The 19,613-nt window shown below is 42.1% G+C and overlaps 1 protein-coding gene across 10 annotated transcripts in view; it reads left to right on the top strand.

Moving 5' to 3' along the window:
* The window catches only part of ankhd1 (ankyrin repeat and KH domain containing 1), a 160,156-nt gene that overhangs the window by 129,763 nt on the left and 10,780 nt on the right, over nt 1-19,613 (top strand). For 5 of the 10 annotated variants that reach the window (XM_067996300.1, XM_067996304.1, XM_067996296.1 and 2 more), the window contains 5 exons: nt 2,857-3,021; nt 6,341-7,986; nt 9,807-9,998; nt 12,224-12,478; nt 12,939-13,114. In XM_067996300.1, the coding sequence (XP_067852401.1) occupies nt 2,857-3,021; nt 6,341-7,986; nt 9,807-9,998; nt 12,224-12,478; nt 12,939-13,114 (2,434 nt within the window). The remainder of the gene's footprint in view (nt 1-2,856; nt 3,022-6,340; nt 7,987-9,806; nt 9,999-12,223; nt 12,479-12,938; nt 13,115-19,613) is intronic. The other 5 variants (XM_067996302.1, XM_067996301.1, XM_067996299.1 and 2 more) reach the window with 2 other exon arrangements.

The following is a 19,613-nucleotide window of genomic DNA, read 5'->3' as shown; positions in this document are numbered from 1 at the left end:
CCTGCCTCTCCAAATGCATGTAGATCCTGTCTCTCAGAATACCCTCTAACAACTTACCCACTACAGATGTCAGGCTCACCGGTCTGTAGTTCCCAGGCTTTTCCCTGCCGCCCACAACATTTGCTACCCTCCAATCTTAAGGCACCTCACCTGTAGCTGTCGATGATTCAGATATCTCTGCTTGGGGACCTGCAATTTCCTCCCTAACCTCCCATAACGTCCTGGGATACATTTCATCAGGTCCCGGAGATTTATCTACCATGATGCGCGTTAAGACTTCCAGCGCCTCCCTCTCTGTAATATGTACACTCCTCAAGACATCACTATTTATTTCCCCAAGTCCCCTAACATCCATGCCTTTCTCAACCGTAAATACCGATGTGAAATATTCATTTAGGATCTCACCCATCTCTTGTGGTTCCGCACATAGATGACCTTGTTGATCCTTAAGAGGCCCTACTCTCTCCCTAGTTACTCTTTTGCCCTTTACGTATTTGTAGAAGCTCTTTGGATTCTCCTTTGCCTTATCTGCCAAAGCAATCTCATGTCCCCTTTTTGCCCTCCTGATTTCTCTCTTAACTCTACTCCGGCAATCTCTACACTCTTCAAGGGATCCACTTGATCCCAGCTGTCTATGCATGTCATATGCCTCCTTCTTCTTTTTGACTAGGGCCTCAATCTCCCGAGTCATCCAAGGTTCCCTACTTCTACCAGCCTTGCCCTTCACTTTATAAGGAATGTGCTTACCCTGCACCCTGGTTAACACACTTTTGAAAGTCTCCCACTTACCAGACGTCCCTTTGCCTGCCAACAGACTCTCCCAATCAACTTCTGAAAGTTCCTGTCTAATACCATCAAAATTGGCCTTTCCCCAATTTAGAATTTTAACTTTTGGGCCAGACCTATGTCTGGAAATGATCTCTTCCTCCGTTATTCTCAATGGCTAAGTAACTTCACTGCTTACATTGGGGTAGGAGAGAGATAATTGTTCCTTAAAGCATTAAGACATCAACCTAGCCTTCCTACAACCTGAGAATGAACAGAAAATGGCTCTGTTTGGGAGGCCAGCCATATTTCAGTGACTCCAAAACTGTGGAGCAACACAATTATTTTTGAAAGAGTAATTGAGAACTAGTGCAGTTTGAATCAGAGTCCATGGCATGCTAAATGTAGTTCATGAGAAATCTAACTGAAAGAATAATGCAGTAGAAATGAGAGAACAAAATGAACAGTATAAGGTTAGTCTACCAGTAGTCAATTCACTTGCTGCTTTGCAGAACGGGGAAATAAATGAGTGACAATAATTATGCCTAGTACATGAGATTTTCCCATCAGTAAGACACTAATTTTAAGGTACTTCCTTAATCTGAGTACTTAAGTCCACTTGACCTTAATGCTGCACATAAGGTGGTGTACTATATACTGAATAAGGAAGGATTTTGTTCAAGATCTCCAGGAATGTGGTTTTCTTTTAATATACTGGTGGCCCTTTTAATATTTTTTAAAATGATTACACGTAAGGGCATATTGTTACAATGACATAAAGCTATCTGAAAGGCCAATAATAAGATTTTCCATTGTTATTTGAGATGGTAAATTTTATGCTGGTTTACAAAAGTCAGGCTGTAAAGTCTTGACATATGCTATGCTATGGAAAAATCCAGCTTGTAACATTGCACATGGCAGGTGCCATTGCTGCTGCTTCTGGTGGTGTACAATGATTTTATGGGTGTGGGTAGTTTTTAATAAATAATCAAAATTGTAACACTTTCTTAAAAAAAAATTCCGTTTGGGCACTCTAAATATTCCCTTCGTCTAATATATGGGTATTACAATTCTAGGAGGGATGGAGGGGGCAGTTATGTTTCTAAAGTTATGATCAAAAGTCTTGTTTTCTTTTTGATATCTATGGCACCAGGGAAAACACTGTGGAGTTGTATGGAATTCACAGTTAGAATGCAATTTACAGAAATGCCCTCCTCCCATTGTAAGATGGCTCCAACCTAAAATACTACAACATGACTTGCTTGATTTGCCAATTCGATCTTGTGTATAAATGGGGCTGAAATTTACTAACCACAAAATAATTTGACTTGGCTTCCACTTGGGATTTTAAAAATAATGCTACACAAATGCACAAACAAAGAGAAAAGCTTCCCTTGCCGGATGAACATATATTGGATTTCACACTAATTGGATAAATAGTTTTGTCTACTACATAGTGGATCTGTAAAATGCATTCAAATGGATTTTGCTTTCATTAAGATGATGGTTAATCCGAAAATCAGTAGACAGGCTGCTGCCTTCAGCTGAAATTAAAAGATTGGTTATCTAGTAACCAGTGCTTGCTGTGGATGTTTGTTTCACCTTCATTCATAGTGTGAGGCACTGCCCGACAATGGCTTACTAAAGCAGTTGCAGTGTTTTGAGCCACACATGCCAGTATGGTCCAGGTTCACTCCTTGGTCTTTTTTGAGTTGCTGATTTCAGGCACGGTATCATTAAAGTTGCCACAAATTGGCCTCAGCTTCTCTGACCTGGAGAGGGTTAAAACCGGCCAGGGTTTGCACTCCTGATCACTATCCAGTGGCCTGGAAAGTATTTGTGTGGACATTGTGTAAGGTACAGCTTAGCTGTGATCTCTTCCATAATTGAGTAACCTGTTGGTACTCATGATTCAGGTTTACATGTGAAGAATGTTTGCTTGGGATATGTTGTCAAATGGCTGCAGGTGCCTTTGGGACCCTATCCCAGCTTGTGTTATTGCCTTTGCGGGTGGGTGGGGAGAAGCGGGGGTTGGGGGGGAAACAAAATTGAAATTATATATATATTGAGAATTTTATGATTTTTATATAGAGTTGCTTTAACCAGGTCAAAGAAATTGTCTGTGCCAGCGTCGGTTGTGTCAAGGATAATGGGAAGAGGGGGATGCAATATAACTGCCATCCAAGATGTAACTGGTGCACACATTGATGTTGACAAGCAAAAAGACAAGAATGGAGAAAGAATGATCACGATAAGGTAACTGGACTTTTAATTAGAAGTGACAAAAGGGTACAGTTTGTCCCAGCTGTGAGGCTTTTTGCTTAAGGCAGTGTTCTAGGCCCAACCATCTTCAGCTGCTTCACCAATGACTTTCCCTCCATCATAAGGTCAGAAATGGGGATGTTCGCAGATGACTGCAGTGTTCAGTTCCATTTGCAACCCCTCAGATAATGAAGCAGTCCGAGCCCGCATGCAGCAAGACCTGGACAACATCCAGGCTTGGGCTGATATGTGGCAAGTAACATTCGCGCCAGACAAGTGCCAGGCAATGACCATCTCCAACAAGAGAGAGTCTAACCACCTCCCCTTGACATTCAACGGCATTACCATCGCCGAATCCCCCACCATCAACATCCTGGGGGTCACCATTGACCAGAAACTTAACTGGACCTGCCATATAAATACTGTGGCTACAAGAGCAGGTCAGAGGCTGGGTATTCTGCGGCGAGTGACTCACCTCCTGACTCCCCAAAGCCTTTCCACCATCTACAAGGCACAAGTCAGGAGTGTGATGGAATACTCTCCACTTGCCTGGATGAGTGCAGCTCCAACAACACTGAAGAAGCTCGACACCATCTAGGACAAAGTAGCCCGCTTGATTGGCACCCCATCCACCACCCTAAACATTCACTCCCTTCACCACCGGCGCACAGTGGCTGCAGTGTGTACCATCCACAGGATGCACTGCAGCAACTCGCCAAGGCTTCTTCGACAGCACCTCCCAAACCCGCGACCTCTACCACCTAGAGTAGCAGGTACGTGGGAACAACACCATCTGCACGTTCCCCTCCAAGTCACATACCATCCCGATTTGGAAATATATCGTCGCTGGGTCAAAATCCTGGAACTCCCTAACAGCACTGTGGGAGAACCTTCACCACACGGACTGCAGCGGTTCAAGAAGGCGGCTCACCACCACCTTCTCAAGGGCAATTAGGGATGGGCAATAAATGCCAGCCTCGCCAGCGACGCCCACATCCCATGAACGAATAAAAAAAAATAAGCAAAATGTAGTCTTCCAGCTGGAAGAGACCTGCACGAGTGCAACTGGTTCATCTCTGACCCATTTTTATTACATTGAGAGGATCAGCAATATTCCTTGTTCTGGTTGCTGATCCTAGTGCCTCAAGTTCATTGCCAGCTGGAACTCTTAAAACATGTCAGAAAAACAGAAGCAGGTCATCTGGGATACAGTAGTGTAGTGGATATGGCACTGGATTAGCAACCCAGATGTCATGAGTTCAAATCCTACCATGGCAAGTTGTGAAACTAAATTCAATAAACCTGGTAATTTGTATGCTAGCCCCAGAAAAAATGAAAGCTGCCAGATCGTTGTAAAAAACCTAGATAGTGTCTTCAGTGAAGAGAACCTGCTCCCCCCACCTGCTTTGGTCCGCATGTGACTATAGTCCCATGCTACATGGTTGACCCTTAATGTGCTCTGAAGTGGCCCAGCAAGCCACTCACTTATCCCACTGTTACCGTCTCGGGGTAACCAGGGAGGTGCATTAAATACATCCCTGCCAGTGTTGTCTACATCCTGAGAACAAATGAAAAAAATCTTTGTGTAAAAGTACTGAAGCTGACTTCAAAATAGACTGATTATTTATTGCCCTCAGAGTTTTGAGGGTTTTTTTTGCAGTAAAAATCAGAAGCATAGCTTTCAAATTTCTTCCTGCTAAGACAAATGTAGTGTCAATTCTTTTAAGTGACACCTATGTTTTCCTACCCCTTTTTCCCTTTTTAGGGGGGTTTTTCTCTTCTCTGAAGAGCCCACTCACAAATGGTATTTTAAGTTTGATCTCCCGATTGATTTTTATTTTTCTAAATTTTGCAGCTACCAAGCCATCATTTACATGGTTGTGTATTTTTCTTTTTTGTTTTGGAACTAATATTTTCTTGTGTGGTATCAAATCTGAACACAATGGCCTGAACTCTATATCTTACACAGGGAAGCTGAGGAAAGTTTGGCCGAAAAAAAACTCAGTTTCTGCTTACATAGCTTCAATTAACCAACCACAAATTGTCTAAATATGGGTATTGATCACATAATTGTTTTCATTCTCTTCATACAATAGTTAGGTAAAGCTAGCAAATCTCAAGTTTTCAGATGTTGTCATTTATTGTCATTGTCTTGTATAATATTCCGAATCTTATCCAAGCATTTTCTTGCCATTGCTGTGTGCACTTTTGTCTGCAGGCACTGATTTGATTTCCCTCGGTCCCTCCCATACTGGCAAAGTAATTATCTGAATACCAGTTGTTCCCAATGGTCACTGTCCTTTCCAATGCTTGTAGAATTAAAACAAAAATTCAGTGAAAAAGTATAATTAATATTAAACATATATATATTCTTGCCAGTGATACTCAAATCTGATTAAATTTTATGGTTATTAAATATCCATCTTTTTATTTGATGTGCATTTAAAAAGAGCTCTTTAGAATCTAGTGATTTTACTAAGTGATTAAATGTTCTACATGCATTTGAACTAATTGTAAGATACTTCCTGAGCATATTCAGTTAACCTCACAAATGCTTACCCTGAACTTGAATAAAAGGCATGTCTGACAAATATTTGTTGGGACTTATCAAAAGGCCAAATTTTTGATACAAGTATTTTGTTTTGGTTAGTATCTTAAAATTGCTGTGCTTCATTTTTAAAAAATTATGACTGTTCACTTCCAAGAAGAGTCAAGTTTGAAAGAAAACAATTTTAGTTGCTCCCAAATTTGCTGGTTTTGGCCTTCTGGCTGTGAAGAGCTGAAGAGATGGTGGGAAGGAACGATATAGGGAACAGTGGTTACATGATGGGATGACTTGGTTTAGTCTTCAAGGAGTAGTGGTCCTGAAACTAACACGGCACATTCTTCCTTCTCCAAGGGTTGGGATTTGCTGACTTTAGATCTAGGTTTATGGTATGTGAAGAGAAAACATTGGCTTTTTTTATTAATTTACAGGAATTAAAGTAGGTGATTTATTATAGCAGTTGTAGTTTACACAGCATTTGTTGATTACTTTTAGAATTATAATATTACAGCTTCCTGAAATGTTGCTATGTTCCCTATGTACTGCTGCGAAAAAATAGATCCTACTATACAAACCAAAATATTTAAATATTTTTGCAGCAGTTTGATCAAGTACTTGAATTAGTTTCAATCCCTAACTTAAATATGTCTTCATTCCATATCTAAAAGTTAACAATTACAATATGATTTTAGTTGCAAGTGCAAATCAACTGGTCAAAATCAACAAAAATGTCTCTCACGGTGAAACTTTACATTGTACTCTTTACAGAGGAGGCACAGAATCAACAAGACATGCAGTGCAGCTGATAAATGCACTAATTCAGGATCCTGCAAAGGAACTGGAGGATTTGATTCCTCGGAATCATATCAAAAGTGTCACAGCCAACACAAGAATGGGGTCCACAGCTGCCACAACTACAGCTAGCACTACAACTGCTGGAAACCGAATAACCGTTTCAATGATGTCTTCCTCTGCAACAGCTTCGCTGACTACACCATCATCCACATCATTACAATCCATTAACAAACCTGGTAAAAACATTGTATCAAACAATATGCGTCCTACATTTTCAGTTTCGCTTCCTTTGGCTTATTCACATCCGCAGTTAGCACATGCTTTGCTGGCTGCTCAAACTATCCAGCAGATTCGGCACCCTCGGTTACCCATGGCACACTTTGGAGGAACCTTCTCTCCATCACCAAACACTTGGGGTCCTTTCCCAGTAAGACCTGTAAGTCCGGGAAGCGCCAACAGTTCACCGAAACATAACACAGCTCGTCTCAACCAGGGTAGTAATGCTATTCATCCTGACAGTGGGAATTCAGCTTCTATCAACTCGCCTTCTGTGGCTGTGAGTCCTCCAACTTTCACCACACAGTCTCTGTGTGTCACAAGCAGCCCAACTCCTTCATCAGTTAGAAAACAACTCTTCACCTCGGTCAATAAAACTAACGCCATGATATCCGTGACTTCAGTTGTGACGAGTAGTTCCAGCTCACTGCCCACAAGTTCATCTGTATCAGTGAGCAATGGACAACCTCCTACTCCACCACCCCCTCCACCACTAGTTGCGCAGCCTTCACAACAGTCCATGTCATTGACTAAGAATGAACCATTCAACACCTCCACCGTGAAGGAAGAGGTGACCACCACAGAACAGCCTGCAGGGAGCCAATGTGCACTTTCAAATGTCTGCAGCAGCTCTTCAGTCAACAGTAATTCTGGAGCTATAGGAATACAACCAACCTCTTCACTGCCCAGCATTCTGCCGCAAATTCCATGCCGCAGTTCCTCTGATATTCGACCCACTTTGCCGAAGCCTTACATTTCAAATCCAGATCATGGATTAGTGGCCCCAAGCAGTCTAGCATCTACTCGCCCTGTTACTATGTCGGCTTGCCCTAATGTTCAGACCAACAACACTTTACCTCAGTTAGCTGCAGCCTCTCCTCAAGTATCTCACAGAATACAACCTGGTGCTCCTTTCTATCCCCTAGTCCAGCAAGAGCCACAATCTGTTTTTGTCCCAAACACAGTTCCAATGGCATCTACCCAAGATCCTATGAAGCAGCATGGTGTACCTTCTCCTATGCAGCTGTCATCTGCACTTGGCATGCTGAATGTTTCTCAGATCCACGCAAACCCAGGAAGCAAATCCTTGCCTCCAAATTTTGGCTCAGCAGCCCTCTTCAGCCCTTTCAACAGTTTCTTCGACAATACCCAGGTGTCAGCAAATCACGTGTGGGGAAGTTGTCCACTGCCTTCACGGCCAACACAAGATCCAACGTTCAGTGGACATTCTAACTACATGGGCAGTTCTGTACTTGGACAATTAGACGCAGTACTTCCTCATGATAATTCCAAGGCTCCTGGTTTCAGGCCACCTTCACAAAGGGTGACTTCAAGCCCCACAGGTGAGATGAACAGTAGATGTAGATTACCTCAATATATTTGTTTATTAAATGGTTGGCCTTATTAGTTTTGAAAATGCTGATTTAACAACTTTTATGAACAGCATTGTGTAATAACTTTTTTTTTAAAATTCCGAACTTCCGCCAAGTTGTTTGCTAAATATTTCTCATTTTTATCTGCTTTCTTCTCTCTTTCTCTTACCCCTACCCCTTTTTCAGGGGCTTCCCACCACTACAGGTTGCCCTTCAACCATCAAGGCAGGACTGTTTGGGGCTAGAGGAGCAATTTCATTTTTTTTTCCCCCTTGAGCTGGACTATCTTGCTTCTTTGTGAGGTTCCACCTAAAGCCCTGCTTAGGAACTGATAAACTCTTCAATTATAGGAATCGGTCTGTGACAATACTAGTGACTTAGTTACAATTTTCAGACCGAGAGGCAGGCAAGTGATCTGTCATTTGCAGTCCTCAGTGGCCTGTCTGTCCCTTTTTTTTGTGGTTGAGCTGTATCAAAATTGGGCCTTAAGTTGCAAGATTCGTATAGATTTAAAATTAATCAGTGTCATTCACTTCCTTCCCCCACTCTACTAGATATTGGGTGGGGGGGGGGGGGGGGGGGTTGGCTGGGTGCTTTGCAATTCTGTCTGAACCCTAATCACTTCAGTAATGTAACATTTTGCCGGATCTTAAATGAACTTCAGATTGTTTGCTTATCAAACACAAGATTCCCTTTGAAAATGGGTGCTCTTACAATTATTCATGGTTGCAGTTTGTGTGTCTATAAAAATCAATAGGTGACCTCATAAATTGAATGCCAGATTGTAAAAGGGGCTCTCATTGCTTGGATTCTTTCAATATTAGGAAAGCTGAAAATAACCCAAATACATTTATGCACCTGTGAAAAATAACTTGACCTCAATAAGTTAGACTTTAGATATGCAAATGACCTTGGAAGAGGCACAGCACAGATTCACCAGAATGATTTCAGGGTTTAAAGTATTAAATTATAAGGACAGGTTGCATAAACTTGTTTTGTATTCCCTTGATTTTAGAAGGTTGAGGGGTGGTCTAATCAAGATGTTTAAAATGATAGAGATTTGATAGGGTAGATACAGAGGAACTATTTCTTCTGCTGGGGTAATCCAAAACAAGGGGACATAATCGTAAAATTAGAGCTAGACCAGTTAGGGAAATCAGGAATCATATTTTCGCACAAAGAGTAGTGGAAATCTGGAACACTCTCTCCCCAAAAGGCTGTGGATGCTGGGTCAATTGGAATTTTCAAGACTGAGATCAATAGAGTTTTGTTGGATAAGGGTATCCAAGAACATGGAGCAAAGGCAGGTAAATGGAGTTCAGGTACAGATCAGTCGTGATCTGATAGAATGGCGCAACAGGCTAGAGGGGCTAAATGGCCTACTCCTGTTCCTTATTAGGTGATGGTTATAAAACATTTTTCTTGGGTTAGGATAGCAAGAGCATTCTGAGATGATGCGTTTGTGGCATGCCAATAATATCTCAACAATTCTAAGGGAAAATCTACATTTGAAATAGTTCACTTTTTAAAATGCATATTTTAAAATTAGTCCCTTTCATCTTATGACGTGCATGTCTGTGCTTGCATTTCAACTTTTTGAAAGACTTCAACAACTCCTTTTCTCTACCCCTTTTTGCAATGAGACTTTGGTGAGTGCTACTCACACTTGTAGTTTGAATTATTATCCCTTTATTAAAGAGAGAAATGTGCAAGTTATAGATAGTCACTTTTTATAATGTGCATTTCTCAGATATTCCATTACATGTGCTTTTTTAAAAATGTTTTTGAAGGAATGTCTGCTATGGACCCATCAGGCAATGCCATTTCTTCCTCTTCCACCCCAATGACGAGTTTTGCTCCAAGTATGGCTGGAAGTCAGGTGTATGTACAAGGACCAGCCCCTGTAGGAATGCCTGCTCCTAGCTTCAGCAGACAACATTTTTCCCCACACCCTTGGAGTTCAACAACAGCTCCAGCTACATGTATGTACAAGCCAATCCTTTCTACATTTTAGTGGCTTTTTTGGGGGTGGGAGGTTATGCTCCTTAATCTAGGATCCACTACTCATTGTATGCATTCATTTTAAAATCTCCAGTAGGTCCAAACTTCAAAACATAATTAGAAAATTGTGATGCTAATATTGCAAAACAAAATAATTGAAAGAGGCAGCACTAAGGAAGTACGTATCAGCCCTGAGTTTGGATACAGCCAGTGGTTCTTATGGCAGTTTTGTTTTCAAAAATGTTTTGCTTGTATGTAAGACCAGTTAAATTAACATCATCTCCCAACAATTAAATTTGAAAACACTAAGTTATGTGGATAAATGTTGTGGATGCCACAAGTATGCTATGAATAAATGTCATGATGTGGAGATGCCGGTGATGGACTGGGGTGGACAAATGTAAGGACTTGCACAACGCCAGGTTATAGTCCAACAGTTTTATTTTAAATCACAAGCTTTCGGAGCTTACCTCCTTCGTCACCTGATGAAAGAGGAAAGCTCTGAAAGCTTGTGATTTAAAATAAAACTGTTGGACTATAACCTGGTGTTGTGCAAGTCCTTACATGAATAAATGTATGTCAGAATAATGGGTGTCTTGTTAATTCTACATCCCAGAAACCTGTTAATTTACAATGAAAATTAAACCAATTGCCAACTTCAGTCAATTATTCCTTAACTTTTCATTGTTTTCTTGAGTGCCAAATGCTTATCCTGTAGAATAAATTGTATTGCACTTTCATATAAGTATATAAAACCATTATCAGAATTGGTGAGTTGTAGACCAATTTAACGCCATGTATGTGGCGGTGCACATGGGCAACATTGTCCTTGTGCACTTTGTGTATCTACAACATGAGGGAAACTGAGTGGTGGCTATTCTCCATCTGCTATGGCATACTTTAAAATGTATTTTAAACTTTCACCATTAGGGGGTTTGGGGAGAAGGATGACAGGAAGAGGTTGAGATTCAGTCTAGCCCTGCAGGAACATTAGAGTGTGGACCTCAAAAGAAAAAGTCAGATATTAAACAACAACTTGCATTTATACAGCGCCTTTAATGTAATAAAAAAAAATCCCAAGGCACTTCACAGGAGTGTTACCAGACAAAATTTGATTGATTGTCCTTCCTCTTTTGGGGGGAAAAAGACAGAGTTGGAGCACATTAGCAATGTTGTACTCAGTAACTTTACTATCAGTTTACCCCCCTTATCAGACATGCGCTGCTCATTTGTCTCATTCTGGCATTTATAAGAAGCAATGTGTTTGGTAAAACTCAAAGGAGTTTTATTGATCTTGGGATTTCCTCACATTTTCTGGGTTCCTTTAAAAAGATAATGCTAAGGATTGTGTGTAAAAGAACATTATGTACTTGAACACTAACTTATCATCTCACCATAAAACATTTCTCAGATTGCCAGCAATTGATAAGTGGTCTCTTCTCAGCATCTTGGTTCCCTTGGACATTAAGCGAGTTGGAAAGCTTTCCTGTACTGTCTACATACCCATAAGCATTGACTTCTAGCCTTAATCAGTTAGATGGATTTGTTTTAAAGAATTGTTGAACGCTTTGAGATCATTAGGTTAGTTTCCCCAAACGTTATATTGAATTTGTCAATGCCAAAGTTTTTCTATTGCAAAACACATTTAAAGATGGTGTCATAACATATTTTGGTGAAGAAAATAGTGCTGGAAAAGATTTGCACTAACACGTTTTCAGAAATTGATTTTTTTTTCATTCACAATGATATTTGCATGTCTGAGTGTTTTCTTCACTACATTTTGACTGGCATTTAAATGAAGTGCAGAAACATTTCCAACCAGCACTTTGAGGGGAAGGCTTGTTGAGGGTCTTCAACATCTCTAGACCTATTACTTTGTTTAAAGATCTGAATTTTTACTGATTATTTTTAAACAAAAGAATGGGAATCAAAATCAGGAACCATGTACACAAGATGCTGATCATCAGTCTTCACCTTTGGTTCTTTAATTGGCGAGAAGTAAGTGTAATATAGACATACATACCCGAGTTTAATTTCTGTTTCAGTTGAGGTTTTTTTCCCAGTGGGTATGGTTCAGAATTTATAGTTTAAAAAATATTGCATTATAGAGCACTGCAGTTGAAAAGAATTGTACTGTTTAGAGTAATGCTGTTCTACGAATTGTTGGATGTAATTTACTTCTTTTTGGACTGCCATTTCCATGCAGGTGAATCCCCTCCATCAGTTTCTTCTGGAGCTTCTTCACCCTTATCTGCTGCTTCTGCACCTCCTTCCTTGGGCCAACCAAAATCAAGTAATGCAAACCAGGATCGGAAGGTACCACCACCCATTGGAACAGAAAGGTCAGCTCGCATTAGGCAGACTGGGTCTATGACACCACTTTCCACCATGATGGGTAGTAACCTGACAACTCCTGTAGGGCAAGGAGGGATCTGGTCTTTTGGTGTCAGCAATAATTCAGGTGAGTTATCATTGACACATATAAGATTATGAGGGGGCTTGACAGAGTAGATGCTGAGAGATTGTTTCGCCTGGCTAGAGTCTAGAACTAAGGGGCATAATCGCAGGGAAAGGCCATTCAAGACTGAGACGAGGAGGAATTTCTTCACAGAGGGTTGTGGATGCTGAGTCATTGGATATATTCAAGGCTGAGATGGATAGATTTTTGGACTCTAAGGGAATCAAGGGATATCTGGATCGGGGAGCAAAGTGGAGTTGAGGTCGAAGATCAGCCATGATCTGATTGAATGGCGGAGCAGGCTCGAGGAGCCATATGGCCTACTCCTGCTCCTATTTCTTGTATTCCTATGTTATTAATTGCAGTGTGTTTGCGATCTGTAGGGTGTTGAGGTGGCAGGGCTAAGTGTTAAAGGCACAAACTCTTATCGTTGTTCTTTGAGAAGAATGGATTTCTCTTTCAGATGGCATATCCGGCTGGTCCCAAGGTGTGATGGGTGGTCACTTAATGCATCAATCTATATCGGACCCAGCTTCATTTTCACAGCATCAGCCATTGGAAAGAGATGATACTGGAATTGTGGCACCTTCAAACACATTCCATCAGCCAGTGCCAAGCAACTTCATGGATTATAACAAGGTTAGTGAAAATTACTTGAATTTTTAAAAAATAGAGCATGAATATCGCGGAGTAGTAATTTATACATAATCAAAGACTGCACAATGCATGAGTGGTTGAATTGTAATTCCATCACAATCAATTTGGCATAAACCACTTGCAGACTGAAATTTTTTTAGCCAGTTTTGGTGGGATTTAATGCATATATAGCTGCATTGTGGCATCATGATAAAGCAGTGTATTGTAATTTTAAAGCTGGACCAAAAACATACAATTAGTGTTTATTTTTCACAAAACTTCACTGTAGCTCGTGCACTTGCAACAGTTTGGAGAAATAAAGCTGTGCAGTAGTTCACGGGGGGGCAAATGTTACTGTTGGAAACTTGACATGTTCCTAAACTGGTACTGAGCAGTCAAAATCAAGTTTACATATGGTTTCTGTCCCCAACTCACACAGTTTGCTTCCTGCATGTTGCTATACTTAAGTACCATTCACATTATAAAATAGCTAAGCTTCAGTTGTTCACAATTGACATGTAAATAATCAGTTATTGAAATAGGGCACTGTACCTTTTCAACAACTGCTACATTTATATAGCACCCTTAATGTAGTGGAACGTCCCAAGCAATGTTCCCTCTAATTTGTTTCGGCCATGTGCTGAATGAATTTGGGTTTGTGCACCGATATAAAGGGTGTGTGCGCTACCATTAAAATAAAAAAATCACAATTTTGAATAGATCTGTTTAGAAAACATTATTCAGGGTATATAAACAAACAGAAGAAATGTACAAAATAATAGATAATTGTAACAAGGCGAGCTGTCAAGGATTTTTAATTAAACAAAACTGGTTATAGAAATCTCAGAAGTAAACACTGTCACCAGAAGAATGGGGACATTCTGTTTGAGACCCAGAGTCTGTAGATGACAGGCCAGATGATGGAGAAGAGGGCGACTGTCTCTGGTTTGGATGTTTTTCTCTTCCGTCTCTCCGTCTTCCAATGTTTATATATTTTGTCCAAGTTTACATCTCTATGCCTTATCCTGCAACTATGCCCCCTAGTTCTAGACTCTCCGGCCATGGGAAACAACCTCTCAGCATCTACCCTATCAAGCCTCCTCAGAATCTTATTTGTTTCAATGAGATCACCTCTCATTCTTCTAAACTCCAGAGAGTATAGGCCCATTCTACTCAACCTCGCCTCATTGGAGAACCCTCTCATCCCAGGAATTAATCCAGTTAAACTCCGCTGTACCGCCTCTAAGGCAAGTATATCCTTGCTTAGATAAGGAGACCAAAACTGTACTCCAAGTGTGGTCTCAACAAAGCCCTGTACAATTGTAGTAAGACTTTCTTACTCTTGTTCTCCAACCCCTTGCAATAAAGGCCAACATGACAGTTGCTTTCCTAATTGCCTGCTGTACCTACATGCTAACTTTTTGTGTTTCTTGTACGAGGACACCCAAGTCTCTCTGAATACCAATGTTTAATAGTTTCTCACCATTTAAAAATATTCAGTTTTTCTATTCTTCCTACCAAAGTGAATAACCTTGCATTTCCCCACAATTTGGTTTTATTAACTAATTAATTTATCTGGTTTAAGATATTGATTTAAGCTCTTAGTTAAACCCCTGCCCTGACTTAGAGAAAAAAGTGACGCTTGCTGACCTTTGACGTCACACTTTCAATTTCTGCCTCTGTGCGTTGACGGCAACTGTAAAAACGTGTGTACCCTCTCCTCTCCACTCTCGGGCCTTCTGCTGACCGTGCTTTTTATCCTCTTGCTCCTCTCGGGCCTTCTGCTGACCGTGCTTTTTATCCTCTTGCTCCTCTCGGGCCTTCTGCTGACCGCGCTTTTTATCCTCTCGCTCCTCTTGGGCCTTCTGCTGGCCGCGTTTTTTATCCTGGCCGTGCACGGACAGAGTGCCAAAGTGCAGGGCATGCAACGGACTGCTGCGCAGTCGCGCACACATGCAGCTAACGGAATGGTGGTCCCAAGGCGCTTCACAGGAGCGTAATCGGACAAAAATTGATAGAGCCAAAGTAGGAGATATTAGGATGGGTGACTAAAAGCTTGGTCAGAGGTGGGTTTTACAGAGCATCTTAAAGGAGCTTGAAAGTGCCGTTGTAAGTGACTTGGAGAAGAGATTTTTCCAGGGGGTATGCAGAAGGAAGTGGGGTTGGAAGGGGGAAAGGAGTGCTGAATGGGACACAAGGAAATGATTGGAGCTGGGTATGTTTGTAAATGTGTTGATAGGAATAGAGAGGCCACATGAGAAGGCAAGGTAGTGAGGGTGGCCGTGCATATGTGGGTAGGAGAGTTTATATGGAGGGAGAGGTAAAGGGAGAACAGTTAAGAGGGCAAGGTGAGTTGAAATGGAGGTTGAAATCACCCAGTGTGAGTAGTCGCTTGGTGCAGAGACTGAGGGAGGAAAGCAGTGAGGATACCTTGGTGAAAAACTTGGCGTGGGGCTTGCGTGGGAGGTAAAGAATGAAGATTTTAAAGGAGAGGCGAGATGGGTGAAACATGGTGAGATGTTCAGAGGGGAGAAGGTGCCGTAGGAGTAGAGGGACAGACCACGGTGACGTTTGGTGATACATGTGCAGTTTGAGTGGGGCAAATGGTGGGAAGCTTCAGTAAGGGGCAAGGTATCATCACCCATGAGCCAAGTTTCAGTCAAGGTCATGTCAATGTAATCATTCACAATAAGGTCATGGATGACAAGGGGCTTATTTGCAGATGGGCGGGCATTGTGGAGGGAGACTGTTGATCCGCTGGAAGAGTCCGTGGAATCAGCAGTGAGAAGAGTGAGTGGGACAGGAAGGAGGTTGATAAGATTACTCCCAGCTTGATCTTCAAAAAAATCCCTGCAAGTTATGTCATCCCTCTAGCCCTTCCACATATAAGGCTTGATTCTAGATTTGCACTTCTATTTTGTTAGCACAAAACAATAAAAGTATTGCTAAGAAAACAAGCTATCACACTTTGAAAGAAAGGTATATTAATGCCTAAATTTCAATACAATCTGAAGAAACTGCAAAAAAGAACTTCAAATTTCTAAAAACTACATACAAATGATTGAAGTTGATCTCACCAGCTCAACAAATCGCAACTGCTTATGAGTTATTGTTCTTGAGCTGCAATCTCATTTCCTGTTATTTGATGGCTTCCTGTGTATTTGTATGTTAAGGATAGATTATCAGCAATTATATGTGTGTGGAGTTTAAGAAATATGAGATGGATTGGGTTACTAGAGATATCTCAATCCATATTTGTGTATTGAGCTGATGCAGCCCATGTAGATCTTGATGCCAGCTTCAATTATGGGAGGTTATTCCCTCTGGTGCTGACATCAGCTTTGAGTAACGCTCTTACATAACAGCAGCTGTTGGCTGATATCATTGTTGCGTCAAACCTGGTCTTAGTCAAGCTAAAAAAAAAATTTGGACTCCAATCTTGAGGTTTTAGTTCCTTTTGTTTTCATCCTGGACTTGGTGAACCTTCCTTCATCGTTGCTAGTCCACACTTTGTGTTAAATGTGTCAAACTGTTATGGGAAATCCTAGGTCTGTCTATTTTTTTCGCTCTGGCTATAGTTGTTAAATTGTAAAGTCTCAATATTGTCAAGGCAATTTTTTGCTTCACCTGTCATTCTTTTGTGATGGTTCTCATACAAAGTTCATCAAGTCACTTGTCCAACAGCTATGTGCCTTTTAAAGATCTGAAAAGGTTGGATGCTTAGGTTACCCTGCATAGTATGACAGCTTCTTAATCAGAAGGTTATGTGTTCGAGTCCTACATCAGGCTTTAAGCTTATACTCAAGTTGATGCAGTGCACTACTGAGGAAGTGTTGAATTGTCATGTATGTGACCCTTTGGGTGAGATGTTAAATCAAGGCTCCATCTGCTCATTCCATTAATTCAAGTGGATGCTAAAGATCCTGTGCTACTATTCAAAGAGCAGCAGGGAATTCTCCCAGTGTCCTGGCCAACATTCTTCCCTCAACTGAAGCCACCAAAAAATAAAAGTAACTAGTCATCCATCTCATTGCTATTTGTGAGATATTATTGGTACCGATTGGCTGCCACGTTTGCACAACCAGGTCTCGCGTTACAAAAACAACTAATTTTGTGAATTCAACATCTGTGGAGCAAATCAGTGAATGCCCGCATACAGCTAGACCTGGACAACATCTAAATTTGGGGTGCTAAGAGGCAAGTAACATTTGTGCCACACAAGTGCCAGGCAATGACCATCTCCAACGAGTGAGAGCCTATTCACCGCCCCTGGACTTTTAATGGCATTAGCATTGCTAAGTCTCCCACCTTCAACATCCTTAGAATTACCGTTGATCAGATACTCAACTGGATCAGCCATATACTTTCTGTGGCGACTACAACAGATCAGAGGCTGGGTATTCTGCAGTGACAGGCTTACCTGTTAGCTCGCCAAAGCCTTTCCACCACCTACAAAGCACAAGTCAGAGTGTGATGGAGTAAACTTGCCTGGATGGGTGTACCTGCCGCAACCTCGAAGCTCAACACCGTCCAGAACAAAGCAGTCCATTTGATTGGCACTTTGTCCACTAGCTTAACATCCGCCCTCTCCACCACCAGTGTACTGTGGTGCAGTGTGTACTATGCGCAGACCGCACTGCAGCAACTTGCCAAGGCTTCATCCGCAGGAACTCCCAAAGCGGCAATGCCTACTACCTGTAAGAACAAGGGCAGCAGATGCATGAGAACATCATCACCTCTAAGTTCCCTTCCCAACTATCCTGACTTGGACACAGATCGCCATTCCTTCATCGTTGCTGGGAAAAAGTCCTAGAACTCCCTACCTAACAGTGTGGGAGTTCCTTAACCACATAGACTGCAGCAGTTCAGGAAGAATGCCCACCATCACCGTCTCAGGGCAACTAGGGATGGGCAATAAAGAATAGCACTGCTAGCGATGCCCACGTCCCAAGAGTGAATTAAAAAAAGAATAGACGTGTTAATGTTTCAGGTATGCAGCCTTTCATCAGCACTCCCTTTCCACAGATGCTGACTGAGCTATGTGTTTCCAACATTTTGTGTTAGAACATAACAAATATGAACAGGAGTAGGCCATACGACCCCTTGAGCTTGCTCTGGCACTCAATAAGATCATGGCTGATCTTTGGCCTCAACTGTGGCACTGCCACCGTGCTAAATAGGATAGATTCAGAACACATCTAGCAGCTCAAAACTGGGCATCCATGAGGCGCTGTGGGCCATCAGCAGTAGCAGAATTGTATTCCAGCACAATCTCTAACCTCATGGCCCGGCATATTCCTCACTCTACCATTACCAACAAGCCAGGGGACCAACCCTGGTTCAATGAGGAGTGTAGAAGAGCATGCCAGGAGCAGCACCAGGTGCACCTAAAAATAAGGTTCCAACTGGTGAAGCTACAACACAGGATTACATGCATGCTAAACAGCGGAAGCAACATGCTATAGACACAGCTAAGAGATTCCACAACCAATGGATCAGATCAAAGCTCTGCAGTCCTGCCCCATCCAGTCGTGAATGGTGGTGGACAATTAACGGGAGGAGGGGGCTCTGTGAACATCCCTATCCTCAATGATGGCAGAGTCCAGCACGTGGGTGCAAAAGACAAGGCTGAAGTGTTTGCAACCACCTTCAGCCAGAAGTGCCGAGTGGATGACCCATCTCAGCCTCCTCCCGATATCCCCGCCATCACAGAAGCCAGTCTTCGGCCAATTCGATTCACTCCACGTGATATCAAGAAACAATTGAATGCACTGGATATAGCAAAGGCTAGGGGCCCCGACAACATCCCAGCTGTAGTGCTGAAGATTTGTGCTCCAGACCTAGCTGCACTCTAGCGAAGCTGTTCCAGTACAGCTACAACACTGGCATCTACCCAACGATGTGGAAAATTGCCCAGTTATGTCCTGTCCACAAAAAGCAGGACAAATCCAATCCAGCCAATTACCGCCCCATCAGTCTACACTCAATCATCAGCAAAGTGATGGAAGGGGTCGTCGACAGCGCTATCGAGCGGCACTTACTCACCAATAATCGCTCACCGATGCTCAGCTTGGGTTCTGCCAGGACCACTCTGCTCCAGACCTCATTACAGCCTTGGTCTAAACATGGACAAAAGAGCCGAATTCCAGAGGTGATGTGAGAGTGACTGCCCTTGACATCAAAGCAGCATTTGACCGAGTGTGGCATCAAGGAGCCCTAGTAAAATTGAAGTCAGTGGGAATCGGGGAAAACACTCTAGTGGCTGTTGTCATACCCAGCACAAAGGAAGATGGTAATGGTTTTTGGAGGCCAATCATTTCAGCCCCAGGACATTGGTGCAGGAGTTCCTCAGGGCAGTGTCCTAGGCCCAACCATCTTCAGCTGCTTCATCATTGACCTTTCATCTATCATAAGGTCAGAAGTGGGGATGTTCGCTGATGATTGCACAGTGTTCAGTTCCATTCGCAACCCCTCAGTTAATGAAGCAGTCCATGCCCACATG

Source organism: Heptranchias perlo, chromosome 14 (genome assembly GCF_035084215.1).
Source record: "Heptranchias perlo isolate sHepPer1 chromosome 14, sHepPer1.hap1, whole genome shotgun sequence".
In the NCBI taxonomy this organism is placed as follows: Eukaryota; Metazoa; Chordata; class Chondrichthyes; order Hexanchiformes; family Hexanchidae; genus Heptranchias; species Heptranchias perlo.
The sequence above is the reverse complement of the archived record's forward strand: the minus strand, read 5'-3'. Positions and strand labels throughout refer to the sequence as shown.